Here is a 24,930-nt window from a genome sequence, read left to right on the forward strand (position 1 = left end):
TACAGACAATTTTTCTATGTTTCAGGACGAAGAGGCGCCGATAGAGAAGAAGATTGAGAATCCTGGAGCTTCGTGCGCCGAGGAAACACCGAGGAAACACCGAGGAAGTATCCGTCACCGTCGCCAGCGTGTTCGAACGAATTTTACCGTGTCTAGGTGGATGGAGGTGGTTTAGTTGGACGCACCTTGAAGAGGAGACTTGACCTGGTCCCTCTCGGCCGCCTGGTGCTGCCGCGATTTTCTCTCCAGCTCGAGTTCCTGGACCAGCGACTCTGCGACAATACAAGAAGAAGAAAAAAATGATTGGTCGCGTACATGAAATCTTAAATCATAGATCTTCCAAGTATAGAACTAGATTGGTAGTACGGTATACTTAGAACTAGATCCTGTGGAAAGGGATAGGATCGTTCGATTAAGAGACACGAAGACCGATTTCGTCGAGGCGTGAACCGGAACGGCGCGAACGATGAAACGTTTCGAGCGGTAATTAGTGGAAAACCAGCCACCGCGAGAAAGGGGAAAGGAGGAAAGGGACGCAGACAGGGATAACGGACGTAGGCAGGCGTGAAAGGGCCGCGGGTTTGCTCACTGAATTCCGCAAGGATTAGGGTGAAAACTGGAAAATGTCCCTTTAATGATATCGCGCCGAATTAACCGTGGCCGAGCTCTCCTCGTTTCGGTCTACTTCGTTAAGCTCAGGACGCTCCGGCTCGACCCGATTACACCACCGTCTCCGAACCTCCACGTGAACTATCTCCTTCCCTCGTCGGTAATAAGCAAAAATTTCATTCGACTCGCTATTCATAATTTTATTCCGTTCAATCGAGAATTTGTCAACAGCGAAAAGACTGTACTAAAAATTTGACTCAATCTATAGTCGGAACGAATTTTTCAAAAATATTCCAATTCATTTTCGATTCAGACTTTCGTCGGATACACTGTGTTTTATTCACCATTCGCCATTTTCGATGAATACGTGAATTTATAAACGCAACTAGGAACGGGACAAATATTTTATAGCACGTGGTGGATTTCAAGGAACCTGTGAAGGTTAATGTTGAAACACTTAAGACGAGTTTCACGTACTATTTCTCTTTAATGTATCGTCTCTGAATTTTTATAATCAGAACAATTATTAATGTTCTCGTCTAAGAATTTTAGTTCTTCGTCTGACAATGACAGTTTAATTTCTTCTACAGAGCGAATCAATGTAACATATTTTCCAGTCTAGAACGATTCCAAGTTCAAGATATGCAATGATTTAAAAATACTTGAGGAGCTCTCCTATAATGAATATTCCGCTTTTGAAATGATTTCGTCGCAATTCCGAGGAGGGTTTAAAGTCTGCTTGTTGCCGGAAGCCGAGAGCCGTCGAGCGAGCGAACAGTTGACGAACGGGTCGAATCGAAAGGCAAATACAGCTGGCCTAACTGCCTCGAAGCGAGAAACTTTGCGATCGAAAGGATTAATCGCGGCAAGAAGATAGGCGGGGGCGTACGGAGGCGCGAATATAATCGGTAAGCGTGAAATGGCGCCTCCTTGGGCAACGAGCAATGGTAAAATCCAATTGCGAGGCCATTAAATCCCGGTTAACTGGCACACGGCCGAGAGAAGAGCAAGATGAGAGAGAGGGAGAGAAAGAGAGAGAGAGAGAGAGAGAGAGAGAGAGAGGAAAGGCCGCGCGCGTCGTTGCCTCGACCGGGACTAGAGACGTCGGGGCCGAGATTCCATTATGCTTTGAGCAACAATAGCTCGAAGGGCTGTTTCGTGGTGCGTGGGTGTGAATTCGTGCGTTCTCGTCAGGGCCGTTTATATTCGACGGGGCTGGGACGGCGTGTTTGCGTTTCACTGAGCCAAATTACCTCTGGCGCCCTTATCCGCGCGCGGGGTGTTTCGTCCCTTTGATATCCAAATGACAATTTAACTGTTCAAGACACGGTCCGCGAATCCTGGACTCCGGCACAATGCCTCGCTGTTTACACGACGGGCTTGATGGCGTTCCGCTCTCGTACCGATCTTTAACCCCTGGTGGTCAGAAACTCGATATCGGTAACCTTAACTTCTCAGTTTTCAATTCGTTAACGTTCACGGAGCACTAAACGCTTATATTACACGTCACTTTACAAAGGTAACAAGAATCCGAATTTTTAAAAATATACATAAAGAAACAATACTCGATAAGTGCAAAAATATCCAGAAAAATCGCAGAATTAACACGTCAATTGCCATGTCACCCATATGTGGGTGACGGAATTATTTGTCCAGGTTTTAAAATGAATTTTTATTAGGGTTCGGAATTTGATTAGGATCTGTAAGATGCAAGAAAGTTGGGGAACCACTCAATATATCGTACATTTAATTTTTATCAATTTTTATTTCATTAAATATCTTACTTCGATTTTATGGAATTTTTGAGGTTTCCAGTTTGGCAGTCAAAGTGTTAAAATGCGAACGAGTCCAGCCAGAGTTTCCATTAAAACAATTAAAAATAGTAGAGTAGGGATAAACATTGTCGCTAATTCGTTCCAGAAAAGCGGCAGTACTGTCGTCGAAGTGGTATACCGATCATCACGTCTGCAGACCTCGTTTCAGCGTTGAGGCCCGACCGGTCTCGCGGATCGTCTCGGGGCCCGATTCCGGGCCCGATCGATCGACTAATAGTTTTGCTACCGTATTACACACCCTGACAAATCGCGCGAACAATGAAAACAATTTCAGGCCCCGGCCGTGTCTCGCCCCCACCATATAGCCGTGGTTCGTTTCTCCGGGGCCCCTAAACGGTCGGCATTGTGCCCTCGTCCCGGGACCGTGATTCTTCTTTCTTTTTCCCCCTCGGTTTCGTTTCTTTTTTCAGGGCCGTTGACGCCGTGCCGGGAGGAGCCACCGACAGCCCGCTGAAAAGAGGAGAGCCTCTGGAACTGTATCCGGTATGACTGCGCGTTTATCGGCAGGTAATTAACTGGCGCACAATGCGTCGCGAGAAGGCCAACTCCGAACGACGATGAGACGAGCAAAACGACGGGGGAAGGGAGTTAGAGACAGCCGAGAAAAATAGAACCGTCGGCTCGACAAAATCATCGTATTGTGCCCGGTGACTGGTGACCACGTCATTCTTATGGGACCCGATCTACCTTGGAAGGATGTTTTTTGCCGGACAACAAACTCGAAATTCGACCGACACGCATTCTACAGAACGATACAGAACGATTTCGGTTTCTTGCCACTGTGCTGCGCGAGAGTTGGCGAAATTGGACCGTTTCATCCTTGCCGCGGACTTTGATCGGCGATCTAGACTGTAAATCGGTTTCGTGTCTATTGATTTCGGCGGGGCAATCTTGTGGGATCTTCTTGATCAGCAGAGGACCGGCAACGTTACCGACTCTCGATCTGTATTTTCAAGTTTTCTGTCTAATAGTATATCTATAATCTCAAGTAAACACAAGATTTGTGTTTGTTTTGATCATAATAATTTTGATCATTTTTCCAAGCTCACTACAGTGGTTTCGCTATATATGTCGCCAAGGCCTGGATGATAAACTTCGCGGAATGATCCCCACTACCGCGGAGCTCGAAAGGCTGAGGACGCCGAGAAGTGTGAACATAACACGGCTAGAGTGTGTCTCCTGGACGATACATGACGCTGGCAAGACCCGTGACATATATCGAGGATTCACTGTATACCTAATGAAGTCCTAATAACTAACTAACAATTAACCACACACCCCCAGCGAGTAAAAGCTCTTTTTCTCACATCGATTTCACTGGTCTCGACCACACCAAGATATTGAAATAAAATTTTGAACGGTATGAACAGTCCTTAAGGGCAAAGAAGGGGGTTGAGGTTTCGAAGGGGGAACAAACGAAGGGCACGGGGCACGGGGGTAGATTTCGTGTAGCGTTTTTAATGCTCTGATCTTTATGTAAAACAGAACACGAAGGTGGATGCCGAGTTAGGGGTCCAAGGGGTCTGAGGGGTTCTATGGGGGCCAGGCTCGAGCAGCAAGCCGACCGTGAAATTGTATGAATCAAGGAGGTGCATGGAGGAGAAGCAGAGGAGACACAAAAACCGGCGACGACGCGGGACAAAAAGCTCGAGGCGCGAGAGGATGAAGAGGAATTCGTCCTCTTCAGGGTAAGCTAGAGCGAGACGAGCTTCGATTTCCGATGGAGTTTAGGTTTTTCCTGGGTCGCGTGCACCTATCTCGACAAAAACGAATTTAATCTGCTCCTATTTCTCCGAGTCTCTTCGTCTACGCCTCGAGCAATTCAGAAATCGTTCTGAAAAAGTAGGGCCTGCTGAAAACCTTTTTGGACATATGTGAACCTTGCAGGGCCCACAGAAAAATTTTAGGACTACAATTGTGTATCCTGCAGAATTTAAAGTCTACGCAGTACTATTAGGGGATGTTAAAAAATTGTAGGGCTCACGAAAAAAATTCTGGTGCCCACAAAAACAATCGTAGGGCCCACAGAAAAATTGTAGAACATATTTGAGCCCTCTGTGACCCACAGAAAAATTTTAGGACTACTGACACAATTGTCTGTCCTGCAGAATTAAGTTAGAGTCTGTGTGGTGCTATTAGGCGATGTTGAAAAATTGTAGGGCCCACGAAAAAAATTCTGGTGCCCACAAAAACAATCGCAGGGCCCAAAGAAAAATTGTAGATCATATTTGAACCTTCTATAAGCCATAGAAAAATTGAAGGACCAGTGAAACGATTCTACCCTCTGAGAAAAAATGTTAGATCCTGGACAACCCGTTAGGGGATGCTGAATGCTTATACGGCCCGCTAAAATAAACTATCGGGCCTCGGAAAAAATTATAGGACCTACAAGAAAATTCGGAAATATTGATAGAAGAGTCAGAGAGTGTAAAATCAAGTATTGATAACAATCATTTACAGTACAGCTAGTCTTTTGCAATTTGTGATGCATTTTAAAATTGCTGGGGGAAATTGTTCGAATATTTGTGACACGGTGGTGTGTGTAGTACGAATAAGTAGATATTCGGGGTTTGTGTAGAGGGTGGTAACAACAACGTACTAACAGCTCGACACAGGAAGCCAAAGACCTGAGGGAGAGCAGAAAGTCTCTCGTCCCTCGCCCCGAATATATCCACAAGACACGGCGCGGTTTTCCGGCGAGCAAGCCTTGTGTGGGGGTGGCTAGAGAAATCTGGGGGTGAACAGCCGCTGCTATTTACGCCCGGTGGTAGTTTGCGAGAGGGTAACTAGGTGGTGGTAGCTGACTGTCGGGGGTGTAACAGCCGGAGCGATTGCGGGACACGATTCCACCGAGGGACGTGTTTCTTATTCTTTCACCCTCGTGCCACGTAAGCTAGAGCAACAGGATCTTGCCGACACCTTGAACGTAACGCTAACTAACAGTTGCCAACAACATCCTAATCTTGAAATTATTTAATCTCGCCCGGCATGCAAAATTAATTAACCGGAGGGTGCACAATGAGATCGCAGTGCCGTAGAAATAGATTAACAATTTTACTGAAACAATTTTTACTAAACAATTATACTTACTACAATAATTATCAAGCATTAAGTAAAATTGTTTGAAAGTTGTCGATGGGGATGGTAGACAAATTAGTGTTAATGTTAATGCGTTCTCTGTTGTAACTACCCCTATAGAATACCCTTGGAATTATTGTGAATTGACCTTTTAAAATAATTCTCATTTCAAATTTTCGAGAAATTTGACATATTTCAAAGTACAATATAAATTCTATTATCCGAATCTCCGAGGTCTGAATACTTTCCACGGCGAAATAGTTCAATCTAAAATATACAACACAATTCGGAGTAAAACTCAGTTAGGGTTCAGTTTCTAACCATGAAGCCAAGTAATTACTCTATTAACTGAATGTTCCACCGATTACTACGGACAATCGAGGTTCTGCTGTGTTCAGTTATTGTTTCCGTACAACCCTATCACAATCAATTCGAGCGATTCGACACATGCTCGTCGTTCCCAGCAAGTTTTCGTCGTTCGTTCAGCTCGTATCTCGCAGGGAGTAGATAAAGTCGTCTCGGGCGAAAGGTTCTCGTCGCCGGGGGTTGCAGGGGGTGCGGGGGCTGTGGGAGGATTGCGAGGGGTGGAAATAAACGGCGAAGGTGGAGAGAAATAAGAAGATCGTGTACACGGTACACTGTCGCGAGACTGAGAGAAGCAGAGAGAGAGAGAGATAGAGAGCGGGGGTGGAGTCGTGGAAGAAGAAGAAGAAGAAGAGGAGGAGGAGGAGGAGGAGGGAGGTTATGGTTGCCGCGAAATTATTGCATATAGTCTGAATATTAAAGCGCGGCGGAGTGCTTCGTCGTACACTCCGTGGATGCCGGATGATGGACGCGAAGGAACCATCGTGTGCTTCATACCTGTGCACGTACACACTCGTGTACAGAGAGAGAGAGAGAGAGAGAGAGAGAGAGAGAGAGAGAGAAAGAGAGAATGAGAGAGAGATGGGGAGAGAGTATGGCAGAGAGTGTGGACAAAGACAAAGCGAGCAGGAAGGTTGCGCGACGGAACGGGGTGAGAGGCGAAAGTTTAAGGGATACGAAAAGGAGTGGGAGAGACAGAGAGAGAGAGAGAGAGGAGAGAAAGAGAGAGGACAGGTAACGCCACCGAGAGCCACCGTGGCCGCCGGGGAAATTACGGCTCCTTCCTTACTTGCCAGAGATGTGCATAAACTCTGCATTACGCGCAGTGGCGCTCATGCGACCGCAGGACCATCCTTCAACCGTGACTCGCGATTATAACAAACGAAATTTGTTGTACGACCGTGATGGATACGCTGCTAAGTGTAGGGAAGCATGGTTTCTTGAAGTTCCAGAAGGTTTCAGAAAGTGTCTTTGTGGCACAGTATTTTGATAAGTAATTTTAGGACTTCTTTGAACTTTCAGCAATACCGAAAAAATTGGTTTTCAGCTAAAGCCACCAAAATAGATACTTATACCAATAGAACTATCAGTCTTCAGTTTTCCCTTCAGACTGTCTATACAACGTTTTTTTGGGAAAATTGACTTCACGGGCTCGAAAGTGGAAGCTTCACCCTTCGAAATGAGCGCAGTTAGAATGCCGTATGATTTATTTTCGCGCGTCTACAGGGACCCAAAGATCCAAGAGTAATCTGCTAGTCATAATTCAGTGATTTTTCCAATTTTTCGCTCCGGGTTTTCTTACAAAATTTCTCACGAAAGTGGACACGTCACCCTTCAAAATGAGCATAGTTAGAATGCCGTATAATATTTTTCCCCGAAGTTACAGAAGCTCAAAGATCAACAATCTAACTCAGACCTAAGTGCAAAGAAAACACCTCCCAGTCTCCAAACGAGAAATACGGTAAAACAACTGTAACCTATTCTAACCGGAGAACAGATCGGCAATCACTTGGACTTCCGGTGCGCGACCCTCGCGCCGCGTTTTCGACAAAGCGGGCACAAACAAGATTGACGAAGATCTCGTGGAAAAGTTTGGAAGCGGATCGTTAAGCGGAAAATAAGCCGGCAGTGTCGGGCACAATGTACACCGGGAGAAATTTAAGAAAAGCACCGGGGCAGGGAAAAGCATCGGAGACCCGCGGGCACCCTTGGTATCGTTCGCGTATCCGTGTTGCGAAAAGAGGGCGAGCTCACCCGCGGCTCTCTCGCCGCTAATTCGTATAATCGCGTTCCCGTATTAGGATCCACTCAATTTTTCTGATCTTCCGGTTGAGCGGCTTCGATCCTCGATTACCCGAACAAAAAACGAGGAAGGAACTGCTCCTGCGGGGGTTGGTCCTCGAACCGAGAAACGGAGAAAACGGTGGGGGATGGAAAAGAGAGGAAAACGAGAGCAAAGAGGTGAGCGTCGCTTCGGTATCGTGCAAAGTAAATTATTCGAAAGATCACCGAAGAGAGAGAGAGAGAGAGAGAGAGAGAGAGAGAGAGAGAGAGAGAGAGCAATCACGCCGGGGGCAATAACAACCCCGTACAGAGTGTAGGTGAAACAGGGGGTGGAAAGGGGGGCAGTCGGTTCTGACGAGGAAACACGAGGTATTTGAATAGGGTCCCGCAGCCACCCGGGCATCATGATGCGGAATCCATTTGCAATAAACAACGGAGATTTAGATGGGGATGGGGCCGACGGGGTATAGGTCGACGGAACGCGTCGTCGACGACGTCGTCTCAGGCAGGTACTTACGAAGCTGAGGGGACTTCGGGGACCCCGTGTTCTTACAGTCATGCATTCTATACGAACAGCGCCTCTCATTCCGTAGAGAATCGCACCGTGAAACTTCGCGGGAAATTCTCCCGGAAAATGGCACGCCATAGTGCTGCCTAGCACCTCTTAGGCGATTCTCGGTTCTCAACGCCGCCGTCGAAATGACGGCTCAGACATTCTTTGATTTATTGTCGTCGGAACTATTGCATCTCGCGAGGAGTTTAGCCAATACAGTAGAAGTAAGATACTTAAAATGGCACCAGCACTAGGAGTCAAATGACTGGTCAACATGGCGGGTCCCGAGGTTTTTAATTTACGATTTTTCAAACTGTTGTGCATCTACATTCATGAGAAATTTAGTCAATATTGTTCTGGGCAGAAGTAAGATTCTTAAAATGGCACCAACTATTACTAGGATTGAAATGACTTGTGGCGGGTTCCAAGGTTTTTAATTCACGATTGTTGAAATTGTAAAAAATACATTCACGAGAAATTTAGTCGATACATTTCTTCGGCTCTGTGTCCGATTCAGTAGCTTTTTTTGCAGATATTTGAAATGGTACTAATTAATACCAGAATTAATATAGACTGGTCAAAATGGCAGGTTTCAAGGTTTTTAATTTACGATTTTTGAAAATGCGGTGCATCTGCATTCGTAAGAAATTTAGCCAATATAGTTTTTGGCAGAAGTAATATACTTAAAATGGCACCACCTAATACTAGGATTGAAATGACTGGTCAAAATGGCGGGTGTCAAGGTTTTTAATTCACGATTCTTGAAATTGCAAGGATACATTCATGAGGAATTCGTTTTTGGACACATATATTGTAATAAAAATTGGTAAATGTCTGGATAAATGTAAAAATGTCTTCGAGGGTGCAAGATCAGTATGCAGCAAACTGACCTTGGTAGTTCTGCCAGAACGCGGACGCTTGGCTGCCGATCAGGTCCAGACCGTATCCCCATGCTGGTTTCTCAGGTGTGGAGGGTTGCTGGGAGGGACGCGGCACCTGTGCTTCCCTGTACTGTTGAGCTTGCTGTTGCTGCTGAAGGGGTTGCTGGGAGGATTGCTGCTGCGACGATTGCTGCTGCGACTGTGAATGCACGGGGCTGGCTTCCGGCGGCTCGGAACTCGTGCGCGCCTCCACCGTCACGTTCTCTGCAAGTAAAAATTACCAAACTTTCTCAACACTCCTGTGAACACTATTTTTCTCTTAACCATCATTTACACTTTCCGTCATGAAAGTCCACAGCAATTAAATATTTCCGCTTATTTCAAAGCATGGAGCCTCTACTTTCGAGCCCTTGAAGTAAATTTTCTTCAAAAAATTTAGTATTAAAACTCCAAGTTAAAAATTTGCGAAGACTGAACACAGAAGATTGAAGACAATCGACTCGCAAAGACGGAAGGAAATGTTAAAAATAGGAAACTGAAAGCGGACTCGCATAACGGCCACTGTAATCAACTATAAACCCCGTGGAGGTTCCCAAGACCCCCTCCAAGGGGTGGTAAGTGGTGCTAGGGGGTGTCAGGGATGGTGAGGGGTGTTCCGAGGCAGAATTCGCGAGGGGTGCTCGTCAAGATCGCAGTCACAGGTAGCAAGCCGAGGGCATAGCACATTCGCGTGCTCCGTTTCATTTGAAATTAGTATCGCTACTCTCTGCGTCTGACAGGGTTAATCATCGGCGGAGCGGCGCGGCGGCGCGCCAGCAGCCTAACCGATAGACTATATCGGAATAAGAGATTTCACTTAAAGGGTTTCAAGCCGGGCCGAGTTTTGCTAGTGACAGGAAGCAGAAGAAGGAAGGAATGAAGGGAAGAGAGCGAGAGAGAGAGAGAGGGAGAGAGGGAGAGAGGGAGAGAGGGGGTGTGCTAGCTCTTTCGCTGCCGAAACGAGCAGTTTATCGTTCGCCTTAGGTGAACCGTCAGGGGTAAAGAGGGAGGGGGCAAAGACGATTGCTGGAGGAGGGGTGAGAGAGAGAGAGAGAGGGAGAGAGAGAGAGAGAGAGAGAGAGGGGAGATTTGCGCCGTTGGGGGATAAGTAAGGAATCGTATTCTGCCGGGTGTCAGGCTGTTTGCTCTGCCTCGGCGGATTAATTAATTTATTCCGAGATCACCGGTTGCCCGGAGGCTCCCGAAGATCGCGTATATCCGCTCATCCCCCGAGCGATCCTCGAGCGAGCACGCGCGGTGCTCGATTTTCTCAGAGAGAATGAGAGAGAGAGAGAGAGAGAGAGAGAGAGAGAGAGAGAGAGAGAGAGAAAGAGTTCTCTCTCGGATCGCGGTTGGTAGTTGGTACTTTCATGGCGAGGTGTATATTTCTCTGTTACTCACCGGTGATCGCTCTGACTTGCTCCGTGGACGCCCCCGTCGCCTTCAACGCCTCCTCCAGCTGCGTGCGCCTCTTGATCTCCAGGTCCAGCTGCTCCTGCAGACGTTTCCTTGCTCTCCGCTCTTTCTTTAACCGCTTCTGGTACATCACTGAGGACAGAAAGCAGAATTGCGGTCCGTTAGTCGCGTTGCTAGATCGATAGGACCTGTAGAATGACCGCAATGTGATCATTTGGATATGCTACACAGAGTTCATTGAACTTTGGGTCCTCTGGATCGTAGAAAATCGGGCCAATGTCAGAGACGGGTTGCTAATTCGCGTTGCTAGAACGATGGGACCTGTAGAATGACCGCAATGTGATCATTTGGATATGGGATGCAGAGTTCATTGAACTTTGGGTCCTCCGGATCGTAGAAAATGGGGCCTATCTCAGAGAAAGGTAGCTAAGACGTTGTAGACACCTAAGACTGTGATATACATACAGGTTTCTTCAGGTGACATGTTTCTATAGTCTGCGGATTTTATGCATTCATGACGAAAACGAGTGCAATTTAATGATTAAAATTGTTTAAAAATATGAGTATGCTGGTTTAATCTGATTTCTTGAAGTAAGAATAGAATTTCTGTTTGGCTTCCGTTTTGTACAATTTATGCAGACATTTTTCATTTGGCGTAAATACTAGATTTATTAATTAGGTGTAACCCCAGGTCTACCTCGTCTACTCTTCCCTGCTTAGTGTCCCTACTTAGGTACGTTAACATGATAACAGCTGGAAGATCCCGTTGAATGGCCAGCTGACCAAGAGATGAGCTAACCGGCTGCTTAGGTCAGTGGGTTGGGGATTGACAGGAGGAAGAGCAAGTGTTAGGGTATCCGCGAGAGACGGACACCTGTCAAAACGAGTTAGCGGGTCAAGCGTTCTTCCGTACCCCCAGGTGGCGGAACCCTGGCGAGGTCCCAGTCCAACGAAATTATCTTGGCGTATCATTCTACCGCGGGGGGTTTCACGGGCCGAGCAGGGGGCCCGGACCTGCGAGCACGCGCCTAAGCGGGGGTCTGATCGTCCAGGTGGCTACCGTGCAAAAGCCTGTCCACAGAGCTGCCTGGCGAAGATCCGCGTCGATCAATCGCCCGGTTATCGATCGATCTGGTGAATCGTTGCCCCCCACTGCCAGCATCAACCGGTTTCCCTTCTAAGCTTCTAGGCTAGGTGTCCTCTCGCGTGCGATTAGGGGATCGTTCTATCAATCTTTTTGCCGGGAAGAACCCCCATGGAATGTCTCGGTGCGATCTGACGAGTTCATTAGTAGCTTCTGGATCCTCTAGAATTTCGGCGAGGCTCGATTTTAAAATGTTGGTCGTGTGTGCTGGATTTTGTTTATACACTCTTATTATCTTCTGAATTCGGTGCATATTTGGTATTCCTAGTTATGGTCTTCTTGCTACTTTTCTATTTATTGTTGACGGCTAATGACAAGGGTGAATTGAAGATGAACCCCTCTGGGTGCGGGGGTGTGAGAATAGGCCCAGGGTAAGACCTGCCTGTCGTAGAAGGCGACTTATAGGTCATCCTTTTCCTAATTAAACTCTGTGCAATAATTCTTAACTATTACAGCTCATTGTGTAAAATCAAATTTTTGTGCAGCAAACAAACAAAAATTTAGTCCTCTAATATAACTTCCTCTAGCTTCAATAAATTAGTGATAATTAAACTGCGGATCCGTATGCAAAATATATGTTTTGTTTGCACTAATTGCAAAAAATTAGAACCGACTAGAAATTTCTTCTTTCACTCTATCATTTTAGGAAACTAAATTCCTTTGATCTATACTCTTTTGAATTGCACCTGCTCATTTTCGGCATAAATGCACAAATGCAGTCCAGAATTAATAGTATATTATTAGAATATTATATATTAATTACATATACTATTATATTTTTACTACTATTAATTTATTATTAATATATGTCAGTGGTTCCAAATTCTTCTAAATATAAAATGTTTCCGATTAATTTATTAGGGTTATTATTTGCAGAGGAAAAATCGTCGATCGACTGAAAGTCAGAGCATAGTTTTCCAGATTGTAGTGGCGGTAGCGTGCAAGAGATTTTCGATTGTGTTCGCAGGGAAATATTCGCCATGGTCAGACGCATCCTCTGGCGGGGCCCGCGATCGGGTCTGATCGTTCAGGGGCCCCGGGTCGGCCCGTTTGAACCGGGCCCCCCCTCTCTACTCCCCCTGCTCGGTTTAATTATTTTCCATCATTGTGAACCGCCGCGCGTCCGGCCATTGTGTCTCGCCGGGTTAACCCGCTCCCGGCACTTTTGACTCGATCTCTCGCGAACCCGGGCTTTGTTGTCGACGCCTCTATCGACAGGATCGAGGATCGAGGAGATCGGGATCGAAGGCGCACACGCTGTTGCCGCTTCTTCCGCGGAACCGGGCAAGTATTCCGCTTCGTGTACGCGCAATCCGTGTATGTTCCTCCAATCTACCATTCAATCTACATTCTCGTGACCGAGGAATCTTTTTACTACCTGGAGACGCTATTTTAACGGACTGATACTAGATTAGTATTATCTCGTAGACATCCTAGAAGCAGCAATGGGGGTCTACAAAAATTTTGGGGCTCGTGGAAATAGGATCAAATTTGAGAAAAGGGCACTGATGCTACTCACGCTCCTGAGATTGCAATCTTCACTCTTCTAGGAGATAATTTTTTATTGTCAGAGAATGGAGTCTCACATCACATTGATATTAGATTAGTATCATATCGTAGGCATCCTAGAAGCAGCAATGGGGGTCCACAAAAATTTTGGGGCTCGTGAAAATAGGATCAAATTTGAGAAAAGGGCACTGATGCTAATTAATCTTTTGGGATTGCAATCTTCACTCTCCTAGGAGATAATTTTTTATTGTCAGAGAATGGAGTCTCACATCACATTGATATTAGATTAGTATCATATCGTAGGCATCCTAGAAGCAGCAATGGGGGTCCACAAAAATTTTGGGGCTTGTGGAAATAGGATCAAATTTGAGAAAAGGGCACTGATGCAAGTCAAGCTTTTGGGATTGCAATCTTTCCTCTCCTAGGCCACAATCTTTTATTGTCACAGAATGGACTCTCACACCACATTGATACTAGAGTAGTATCAACTCGTAGGCATCCTAGAAGCAGCAATGGGGGTCCACAAAAATTTGAGGGCTAGCGAATATGGGATCAAATTTGAGGAAAGGCCACTGGTACTATTTAAGCTCCTGAGAATTAATCTTCATAGGCGCCTCAGGAGCCACGAGTGCTAGGAGAGCAATTAGAGAAACTCAGTAACCCTAAACCTCCAACGATATGACCTAACACAGCGACCACCACTATCACTTCTACAGAGTCCAACCATGGTTTTAACGTTCAGAAAAATCTCAAGAAAATATAAAACCCTTCACAAACGAAACGCGTCTACAAAAATGCATGTCTGCAAACTTCCACAAATCCCCATAATAGATACCCTAAATCTCCACAAGTCAAGAAGATGACCCAACAGAGATCAACATAGTCATTCTTGGGGGTCCAGTGAAGATCTTAGAAGCCGCAAACTCGCAAGTAACTTTCGGAATCGTCACGTTTCCCAGTCCGTGTCTGTCTCCCAAGTTCCCTCCAAGTTTCCAGGTGTTCTAGGTGCGCGACGTTAGGGGGGTACGAGGGAGAAAGCGCGAGAGGGTGCTCGGAGGAGGGAGCCAAGTCTGGGGGGAGGTCGGTGAGGCGGTCGAGGGCGAGGAGGAACGCGAGGTAAAGGTGAGTGGGGTGGGACAAGGTGGGAAGGGGGACATTTCTCTCTCTCTCTCTCTCTCTCTCTCTCTCTCTCTCTGGGTAGGAGCGGCCGGTGGGGTACGAGGGAGAAGCGGGGGGCGCAGCATTATGATGCAAAGATGGCGCGGCTGCGGCACCCTAGAATTAGCTCGAGCACTCGCCATTGGCCGCTCGGCAAACCACTCCTTCGGTAACAACCGACTGCATACGTTGCATACTAAGGATACACGCGAGCCGGCCAAGAATTGCCTGGAACCGGGCCTTGCTCGGGCCCCGGGTTTGCCACCTACGATTCCGATCGAGTAGCCCCCCTCTGTGTCCCGTCCCCCCAATGGTCGCGATTCTGCATTTTATCGGTCCTTACAGCTTGCGAATTTTCGAGCACCTCGCTGCGTTTACTGAGAAAACGACCGAGATTTGACAATTTTATGAAAGAACACATCCTCAGTCCTTCGACTGTTCCCTGGACAATGAGGAATTTGAGTTGGAGAGGAGTCTGAGTTGTTCAAAGTTTTGAAAAGTGCGAGAGAACTTCCTGGGGACTTTATTTCATTCGGCTTTGTCTCACAGGCGTCTGGTCGTGTCGGACGTGTACTGATAAAGATGGGGAGTTGAAGATTGTTTATGGGTTCAATTAAATTACAACTTAGTCAGAGATTAAATTGTGGAGATGTATATGATAACTGCGAATTTCAAGTATTTTTGAGAAAAAGGAACAGGCGCGATAGAGAATTGCAGAGACATTCAAAGAATGCAGGAGTATTGTTCCATTGTTTCCCACTTATCAGAATGATCGAAGAAATCCATTCTCGTTCAGTTTCTGTTCCTCACACTCAACTTAGTTTTTATTTTAACTCCATAGTCCAGAATGAAAAAGTTAATTCAATATATGGAGGGAAATAGAGTGAAGACGTTAGGATCTTCCATAGCACAATTTCCAAGGAACTGGTAAGGAACTTGAGCAACTCCGAACAGTTTCAAAATCGCCGAGGATTCGAAACGCGACGGACAGAAAATCATCAAACTGGTGAAACATGAAGCAGGTTCTGGGTCGTGCTGGAGAACGTGTAGCAGTGTCAGGATTCAGAGTCGAATGAAAGGAGATGCGACGGTCGCTAGAGATCGAGGATCGGAGAACGGGATCAGGACAGTCGGTTGCCGAGAGTAGGCAGTTTATCGCGATCGATCGAAGCGATGAATCGCGGAGAAGAAGAAACCGTCGGCGAGGAGGGAGGTAGCCGTTCGAAGGCGACAGGCGGACAGGGGTCTGCGGGGGCGAGAATGCTCCATTAGATAATGCAGTGGAAGGCGAAAAAAAAAGAGCGAGAGAGTAGTAGGGGGTCGACTTCTCTCTTTATAACTCTCTCTCTCTCTCTCTCTCTCTGTCTCTCTTGGTCTCTCTTGGTCTCCTCGTCGTCGGACACGTCAAAATACATCAGCTACCGCTGTGCGCTCGCTCAGAAATCCTGCGGCCGCTGTCCAAGCGGACTCCCCACGTCGAAGACTTCTCAGCAAACTCTCTGAACGCGTCCGCCTACGTTTTATGCTCGTTTATGCTCCTCTCGGATGGAGAGTGCTGGGAGAGGAACAGAACTATACACCATTCCATTATTATCTATTTGGTGACTCTTTGGTTATTCATTTTTATCTCGATAGTGGACGTGGAAATTTGATCCGGAGCTCCAAGGAATTTATTTAGGGGGATGAAGTAGGAAGATGGATGAGATTGTTTGTACGAAACAGGAGGTTACTAAAAGAGAACAGTTTGATGCTCGTGCAACGTAGATATCTCGGATGTTATTAATTTTTCTGAAGCAGATCCCGGTCATCGCGAGTATCGGCCGCGGGCTAGGACTCGGCAGCGAGCGCTGCAGGTGCCGGGAATGGTCAATATAACCTCAAAATGTAAATCATATTGCTATTCCCGGCGGGCTTGTTCTCTTCTCCCTCTCTTCGAGTATTAAACGCGGTCTGGATTAAGACGACCGGTCTGTATATTAGTTTCTGCGGGTTTCCCGGTTCGACTCGCCCTGGCCCGACGCGTTTCCCTCGATTGTTTACGCTTCTCAATCTCATATTGCTCCGACTTCAGCGACGGACCTCGAAATCACCCTTCGACCATTCCAATGAAATCTTAAGCCACTCATTCTTCTCGGTTCTAATCATTTTTAATTCCTTTCGTTAAGAACTCCACCGATGTGATTCGAGGGGCTTCATTTTCTCATTTTAATTTGGATTAAAAGTTCCTGGAAAATTCCCGTTTCTGTATAATGGCCCGGTGAATTTTTATATTTATTGCTGGTTAAAAATATTTGGCTAAAATGGCGCTTGAGACTGTGATAAGTCTCTCAGAACTTTCTTCGGGTTTCTTTAAAGCCAGAAGCAAGAAGGGGAGTCGAACACTCATCCTCAAACTTCCAAAGCTGGAAATTTTTCACATCTCTCAAAATTTTAGAAATTGCTATTGGGCACAGTGTCCAAGCGGTTGACAACAAAACTAAAATCAGTGGTCATCCTGTGCAAAGGGGGTGCGCAGATTCTATAGTTTCTCTAGATACAAAGGGTTGACAATAAAATAAAAATTCCAGCATAACACTGACTCATTTTCGAACTTCCAAAGCTAATAAACTCTTAGCATCTCTCAAAATTTTAAAAATCGCAATTGGGCACAGAAGGAGGTACGAAAGTCTGTGACAATCGACCCCAAGGGGGTAGCTTCCGTAGTGCCTCAAGATCCAAGGGGTTGGGAACAAAAAAATTCCAGCATCACACTGACTCATTTTCGAACGTCCAAAGCTACAAATTCTTAGCACCTTACAAAATTTTAAAAATCGCAATTCGACACAGGAGGAGGTCACAAAATCAGCGACCATCGAGCGCAAAGGGGGTGGGAGCTTCCGCATCCCCTCAAGATCCAAGGGGTTGGGAACAAAAAAATTCCAGCATCACACTGACTCATTTTCGAACTTCTAAAATCGCAATTAGGCATAGGAGGAGGTCCCAAAATCAGCGACCATCGTCCCCAAGGGGGTAGCTTTTGCAGTCCCTCAGGATCCAAGGGGTTGGCAACAAAAAAAATTTCAGCATCACATTGACCTTCCGAAGCACGTCTTGGAACCCCTAAAAATTTTAAAAATCGCATGGCTGAGGAAAACGTCCGAAAATCTAGCGACTGCGTGCGCAAAGGGGTAGTAGTTCCCGTTTCGAGGGCAGAAGGGGTGTCGAGGCCGGTGCCGGCGCACTTAATGCGTAATTACGATTCATGAAGGCGGATGAGGCTCGCGTTGCGGCGTCTGGACGAGTCTGGGCGCGTAATCTTGCCCGAATACGTCCTCGAGGACCATGGAACGGGCCGGAACAGCCGTTAGCCGGCGTTTAAAGGGGTTCTTACGCACCTACTCGAGACGGGTTTGGAGAGAGAGAGACATGCACCGTCCTCTCCGTCTCTCTCTTCGTCTCCACCGACGGACAGCATCTGTGTTCTACGGCCTCTCGATATCCATACAAAGCCGTCTGTTGAATAACATTACGCCGCTCCGGACGATTATAGTCGGCCCGAACGTCGATAGTAGTTAGACCGTGCATCCTGTGCGAATGCTAATTTCGGACCAGGCCTAACCGAGCCCCCGTCCTTGCCAGTAATCGAGGAAACCGCGAACCGATGTCTTCCGGTTGACCCCTCACGCGCGTTTTTCTTTCCTCTTCTCCTCACCACCCCTGGCCCCTCCTCCGAGAAATCGAGAATCGAGAGAAGAAGTCGTTCTCACCCTCGCCGTGCAAGTAAGGGTGGCCGCCCCGTGTCCTCAAATATCAATTTCGCGGCGACAACTTTTCCCTCTCTCTCTCCACATATGGAAATGGAGATCGGTCATCGGAATCCAGTTTGCGAGTGGAAACATCCCCGAGAGGGTCAGCCGAGGCAGGCTACCCTTATTCGAGAAACCACCCCTCGTTCGATGGCGGTTCGTGGAACGTCGTAAAGTCGAAAGCTTTTCGCTTTTACGTATTATTCTTTTATCCGATGGGGATGGACGGCATCCGGCCGCGAGCTATAGCGATCGGAAAAGCGTGGGGGCAAACCCTGGGGGTGGGTTTCGAAATGTTGGAGGAATTAAACGATTTTGCTGGCGTGAGAGAGGAATTACAGGTTGTGGACTAATAAGGGTTGTTTTAAGAAGTGATACAGGGTCTTTGTATTAATTTTTCATAGCTCGTTTGTTCGTATATTGAATGGTTTTATATATTTCTCTATCTTCTGGATTTTTATATGTTCTGGACACCAAATCCAGGAGACAGAGGTTAAATTAAAGTGTGTTTCTTTTTTAAATAATTTCGATAAATTGCCAAGAATGTATCACTATTCCTCATTTTTTCTAACCCCATCAATGTTTAGTATTTTAACTAGAAATCTTTATAAAAAATCCATAAACTCCGCTAAACAATTGAAGTACACTAAATTCTTGATGATAATCGTTCGTTATATCGGTTTAGTTTGTGAATGCTCGTTTAATTAATTTAATTTAATTTTCTGCTTTCTCGGAGAATGTATACCACTTTCAGAGAAATTTTGCACATTCTTCGGTGAAATTTCTCTTTCGATTTCTATCTCGAGTCGGTTCTTTTCGGAGTTAAGCGTATGTTCGCCAACGTCTGCTTCATCTCGCCGGTCTGTTGCCATAGGACAAACTAATTTATCCTATTAACATCCGCTGTGTACCTTGGGAGCGCGAGTTCTGCGATCCTGTTTATCGCGGCCCGTGCTTTAGGCTCGTGTTGAGAGAAAGAACTCGGGCGCGAACGTCTACGCGAAAACGCTTCGCAACTTTTCCCTCTATGTCTTTGCGTTTCTCCACAAAAATTTCCATAAATCTTCTATAAACAACTGTAAAAATTGTGCGAAGTTCGCGTTGGTCCATTACAAAAATATCAAATTCTCTGTGCAAATCTGAAATATGAATTTCCCTTTTCTGGAATTTATTCCATTAACTACTGTCCCAATTACTTATTATAGAACCTCCACCTGGGAAGATGAGAAATCTTTCGGAATTTTCCCAGTCGTTGTCCCCCCGAAAAATAAAAATAACTATAAAATAACTATAAAAATTGTGTGAGGTTCGCGTTGGTCCATTATAAAAATATCAAATTCTCTGTGCAAATCTGAAAATACGAATTTCTGAATTCTGGAATTGAATCATCTACTGTACCAATTATTTATTATGGAACCTCAACCTGGGAAGATGACAAATCTTTCGGAATTTTCCGAGTCGGTGTCCCTCCGAAAAATAAAAATAACTACAAAATAAGTATAAAAAAATGTGTGTGGTTCGAGTTGGTCCATTACAAAAATATCAAATTCTCTGTACAAATCTGAAATATGAATTTCTCAATTCTGGAATTTATTCCATTAACTACTGTCCCAATTATTTATTATAGAACCTTAACCTGGGAAGATGAGAAATCTTTCGGAATTTTCCCAGTCGGTGTCCCCCCGAAAAATAAAAATAACTATAAAATAGCTATAAAATAACTATAAAAATTGTGTGAGGTTCGCGTTGGTCCATTGCAAAAATATCAAATTCTCTGTGCAAATCTGAAATATGAATTTCTCAATTCTGGAATTGAATCATCTACTGTCCCAATTATTTATTATGGAACCTCAACCTGGGAAGACGAGAAATCTTTCGGAATTTTCCCAGTCGGTGTCCCCCCGAAAAATAAAAATCGTTCGAGGCCACGAGTACTGCCACGTGTACCCATAAGCACGATTGTACAAAAGAATGCGCCTCCCCCGTGATTTTCCGAGGCGGTCCGGGAGATTTCGACGAAAGTATAGTTCGCGGTTCTCCGTCGGCGGAACACATAATCCTGATATCTGTCGGTTTTCGGGCAATAAAACACGCGTCCCATCGTTCTGGATCCCTCGAAAACTGCCGCTGCCAGCCGCCGATAAAGGAACTGCCTCCGATACGGATCCCCCCTGCCATTCCCTCAGAGATCTTCTTCTTTATTTTCTCTCTCTCTCTCTCTTTCTCTCTCTCTCTTTCTATCGTTCCCTTTTTCATTTTCGTCTGCCGGTAATTGCCAGTCCTTGGACTGGTCGAACGAGCGAGGTCAATCGGCTCCCGTTAACCAGCGAACGTGCGCGCGTTATCACAGCCCGGGACCCTATCATTCAGCGCCATCGACGATCATACTTACCGATAATATAATACAAATCGTGGGAAATTAATGTATGCCCACGACGCGCTCGACGTCCGCCCGATTGCTACCTTTAAAACAATTATCCGGGACCGGGGGAACGCGTTAGCGACCGTCGGGATCATCCCCTAAGCGAAACAGACGCCATAGTCTTCGATACGACGGTTTTCAATTGCTATGGGCAGGTAAACGATTGTGCGAGGTGTGAGCGAAGGGATCGTGCAATTCTTGCGAGAGAGGTAGGAATATTCAGCTGGCTGTGGAAGAACGAGATTTTATTTTCAAGGTAACTATAGTCCCGAACGGTCTACTGTCGTCTAGAGGACTGGGGGCAATGATGGTTTAAAGGAAGAAATAGTTAATAGATATTAAAGATCTATTAAATATTCTATTAAAAATCGTAGTGATCAGTCGATAGTAGAGTCATCCAGAGAACTGCTTTGGGGGCAATGGTGATTTAAAGGAAAAATAGGTAGTTTTTTGAAAGAAATGACATTAAACATCTATTAAATATTCTGTTAAAAATCATATTAAAAATCCTACTGATCAGTCGATAGTTGAGTCATCTAGAGGACTGTTTCGGGGGCAATGGCGATTTAAAGGAAAAATGGGTAGTTTTTTGAAAGGAATGACATTGAACGTCTATTAAATATTCTATTAAAAATCATATTAAAAATCGTAGTGATCAGCCGATATTAGAGTCATGTAGAGGACTGCTTTGGGGGCAACAAAGATGATTTGAAGGAGCAAACGGACGGTTTTTGAAAGAGATAGCAATTGCAGGGACCTTTTGCGCCTCGTGCACAGTCGACGGAGCCGAAGATCCGCTTAAGGAGTCGAGCAAAACGCTCGGCGATTACGTTTCCGCGCCGCAGAACCCGAGGGTAACCGGATCGGCCGGTTTCGAATGACCCACGCTCGAACGAAGAGTAAATATTTTCGTATTGCTGGAGCCAAGAAGAGACGAGAGGAGTAACTCAACCGACCCTTGCCACTTTCCGAACTCTCCGCGCCGGTCACCCGCGCCGAAACGCACCTGCCGGCTTCGGGGACACTCTTCGGGGTCCTCTTCGCTTCTTCATCGAATTTCAATCTCCGCTATACAATTCAATCCTTTCTGTCTACGTATTCGCCTGGATTGTTCAACGTGTTGGATAGTTGAGCCGTTTAATGCAAAAGAGGAGTAAGCCATTTTCTTGTTTTTGTACTAAGAGCTTGAGTTATAAGCAACTTTTGAAAGTGGATTCACTTCGTCCAAAAAGTCGACTTTTTTCCTATTCTTCGGTTAAAAAAGAATTGGTAATTCGACTTCAAGATGCTGCCATTTTTCGATCCTCACAGAGACCAGAATCGCGGCAACCGTCGACCCATGTTTTATAGAACATGCCGTATGAAAGAATATATAACTCTTGCAATTTTGATTATTTTTACTAGAAAAAAATCACACGTGTACCTCAAATACCACTCAATACGTGTGCAAAATCCCTGTGCAGAATGTTCGACAGTTTTTCTGAAAAAAATTCCGAAAGTCGACCCACGTCTTATACACCATACCCTATACGAAAAAATACGTAACTCACGTAATTATAATTATTTTTACTAGAAAAAACTCACACGTGTACCTCAAATACCAATGAATGTCTGTGGAAAATCCCAATGCAGAAGGTTCGACAGTTTTCCGGAAAAAAATTTCTAAAAATTCGTGAAAACCAGAATACCCCTTAAGGGCGTATCTAAACCCTTTTCCCAGGTGTGTCGCGGGTCGAGGTCACCGGCCATCATGAATTTCGTGTCGGAAGGGCGAGGGAGCGGAGGGTGGTGGCTAGGCGAATCAAACGAATCGCGTCGAACATAATGGCAGCGTCGCCGATGGCAAAGGCGGCGTTGGCGACGGTGCCCGGTCCGAAAACCGTGGATGGTTATCGTGGTAATCGCGGGCCGGTCCGGCCCGATGGGGCCCGACGAGTACCTATAGGTGGCCATAGGTGCCCATAGGTCCCGGTGCAATAAGACGAGGGCCATCTAATGCCGGGTTATTTTTTTAAATGGACCAGCCGGCCGGGTTCTCCACCTGTGAGCGGATCCGCTCGAATCCGCTCGAGTCGGCTCGATCCTTCGGGGTGAGACTATTTTGATCTTTTTCGCGCGTAGACGACGTCGACGACGACCCATCCGAGCAATTTTGTATCTCGCCACCCCCGCACCCCCTGTCCACCAATTCTACCCTTCCCCCCACCCCCAAAAACGTCTCGGGGCATTCTACGTTTCCAATCATTCCCCGTTTCTTCTAAATTCCTTCTCCCTCGGTCTCCTCCCACGGTGTATCTTTATTGCCTCGATCATGGCTATTATTACCGCCCTGCCCCCTTTATGTTAATCCGCATAATCGCCGCTCGATCCAGTTCCAAGATCCTCCCAAAAGGATTCCCGATCGATGTTTGCTCGGCTAAAAGCCCAGCCGTTGTAACTTTCGTAGCATTTTTTCTCCCGGGGTTCCCGCGGTTCTCCATGGGGGGGGGGGGCGTCATCCCCGTCCTACCCTTAAGTCACGACGCGTCATCGATTACTCTATCCTCGTCGATGACACGTTCCATTTTTTCCCCCGGAATAACCAAAACAGAGGGAACACCGACCGAAGACACCCCCCATCGAGAGAGCACACCGAGGAGTTTGCCGCTTATCGCAGCGTTTCCGCGTTTAACATCATCCCTTACCGTCATCCCCCGGGAGACATACGGTAGCCTAATGGCGATTTTTTGCCGGGGCCACGTCGTTTTCACCTCGTGACTGTTTCTGGACGCGTCTCGCGCGCGTGGACGCCGTTTTTTTCTGGCCGATCGCGCTCAATAAAGATCGAAGGGACGATTGCGTCCGCCCGACGCGTCCCTCCTCCATCTTTCTTTTTTTATTCGGTCTGCCGGAGCCTCGGATAAAATCCATTTCGTTGGCTGCGGTTAGTACACGCGTCGAACGACCTGTCGTAATTTTTCCCGAAAATTATTACACCCGGAATGGCCTGTAATTAATTCTTCCAGGTAGCCCGAATTTCAATCTCGGTACTTTTCTGAAGCCTTTGTTGTATGCTTGATCCTCGCTTCTACAAGAATTTAAAGAATAGATCCTAAAATTGAGAACAGCGGTGCAAACATTGACTTTGCAAATTGATTTCGCGTTCCCGCATCTCGATCAGCGGTTTCCGCCGCCGGTACGATATCGAGCGGATAAATTCAAGTTTGTGGGGGTGTGTGGGACGCAAGTCTTTTCGCAAGTCGCCGGGGTGGAGTCTCCTTTCGCGACCCCTGCGCGACAGGGAGAAAACGAGAACGTGTACGAATTAAATTCTTAAAGTTCCCTCTCATGCATGTCGGCGAAAGTCGCATTCCGCGAGGCCCCGAGACATCTAGAGAATCGAGTTACCTCTCCGACCACCCCTCCCCCACCCCCCGCTTATCGTACCCTCTCGCTCTTTCTTCGGGCACTCGAGGGAACCGATATTAATTCCCATAAATTTCCTTTCAACAAGTACGGATACCGCCTTTCCGCTAACCTTTCCACCCCCTACAACCCCCTGGAACCCTCGGAGGAGGGGGTTCGCTTCAAAAGCAGAGGACTGTTTGCTTTTTAATCCGAGTATGCAAAGAACGTTATTCTTCTTCGGAGAAATGGTGGGGGGTACGAGATCCGGGTTACGTGATCTTGGAATATTTAGCGGACCCACCTTGCGAGGACTATGGGGTTGTTTACTATAGCGGCGCGGAGACCTTGCGGGTGTTGGGGGTAATTGTAGTATTTAGTCTCGCAGTGGTCGTTGATAAGAGTGGATGCTAAACACGATTCAGAATGTGAAAACTTCTACGCAGTTTTATTAAAAATTGTGTTAGCGTTTTTAATCATTTTTGAGGTTGGTTTTGCCAAGTGTGTGTGCAAGGGTTGTGAATAATGGACGACGGACGACGTCAGATCTATTGTTGGTTACGTGTTTCACTCTCTGCAGTGGATGTCGACTGAAGCATCTTTAAGACTTCGTCGAGGCTGATTTGAAAAATCTTTTTAAGGTAAGCTGGTTATAAATAATATTAATATCTGAGCATTGTTGTACCTATTCAAATATAGTCCCTTTAAAAGATAAATAGTTTGTTTAAAATTCGACCAAACGGCTTGAATTTGTTGGAGATGTTAGAAGTACTAATTTACCAAGTAATAATTTTTTTAAAAATTGGTCCTAGTTTTGTTTTAAGTTGGTCCTAGTTGAGAAGAGAATAGTAAAGGTCACGTTTTTTTTTATCTGAGTCTGTAATGAAAATTTAAAAGTTCCCTTGCGTAGATCTATAAGTTATATACATGCACAAAGTTTCATTGAAATCGATCAAGGTTGCTATGAAA

The 24,930-nt window shown here is 46.0% G+C and overlaps 1 protein-coding gene across 3 annotated transcripts in view; it reads right to left on the minus strand.

The window, feature by feature from the left end:
- Dac (dachshund family transcription factor) overlaps window positions 1-24,930 on the minus strand; it is a 299,290-nt gene that overhangs the window by 6,099 nt on the left and 268,261 nt on the right. For all 3 annotated transcript variants that reach the window (XM_076799306.1, XM_076799304.1, XM_076799305.1), the window contains 3 exons: window positions 10,545-10,691; window positions 9,114-9,368; window positions 186-272 (listed from right to left, as the gene is read on the minus strand). In XM_076799306.1, the coding sequence (XP_076655421.1) occupies window positions 186-272; window positions 9,114-9,368; window positions 10,545-10,691 (489 nt within the window). The remainder of the gene's footprint in view (window positions 1-185; window positions 273-9,113; window positions 9,369-10,544; window positions 10,692-24,930) is intronic.

Source organism: Halictus rubicundus, chromosome 13 (assembly GCF_050948215.1).
Source record: "Halictus rubicundus isolate RS-2024b chromosome 13, iyHalRubi1_principal, whole genome shotgun sequence".
Classification (NCBI taxonomy): domain Eukaryota; kingdom Metazoa; phylum Arthropoda; class Insecta; order Hymenoptera; family Halictidae; genus Halictus; species Halictus rubicundus.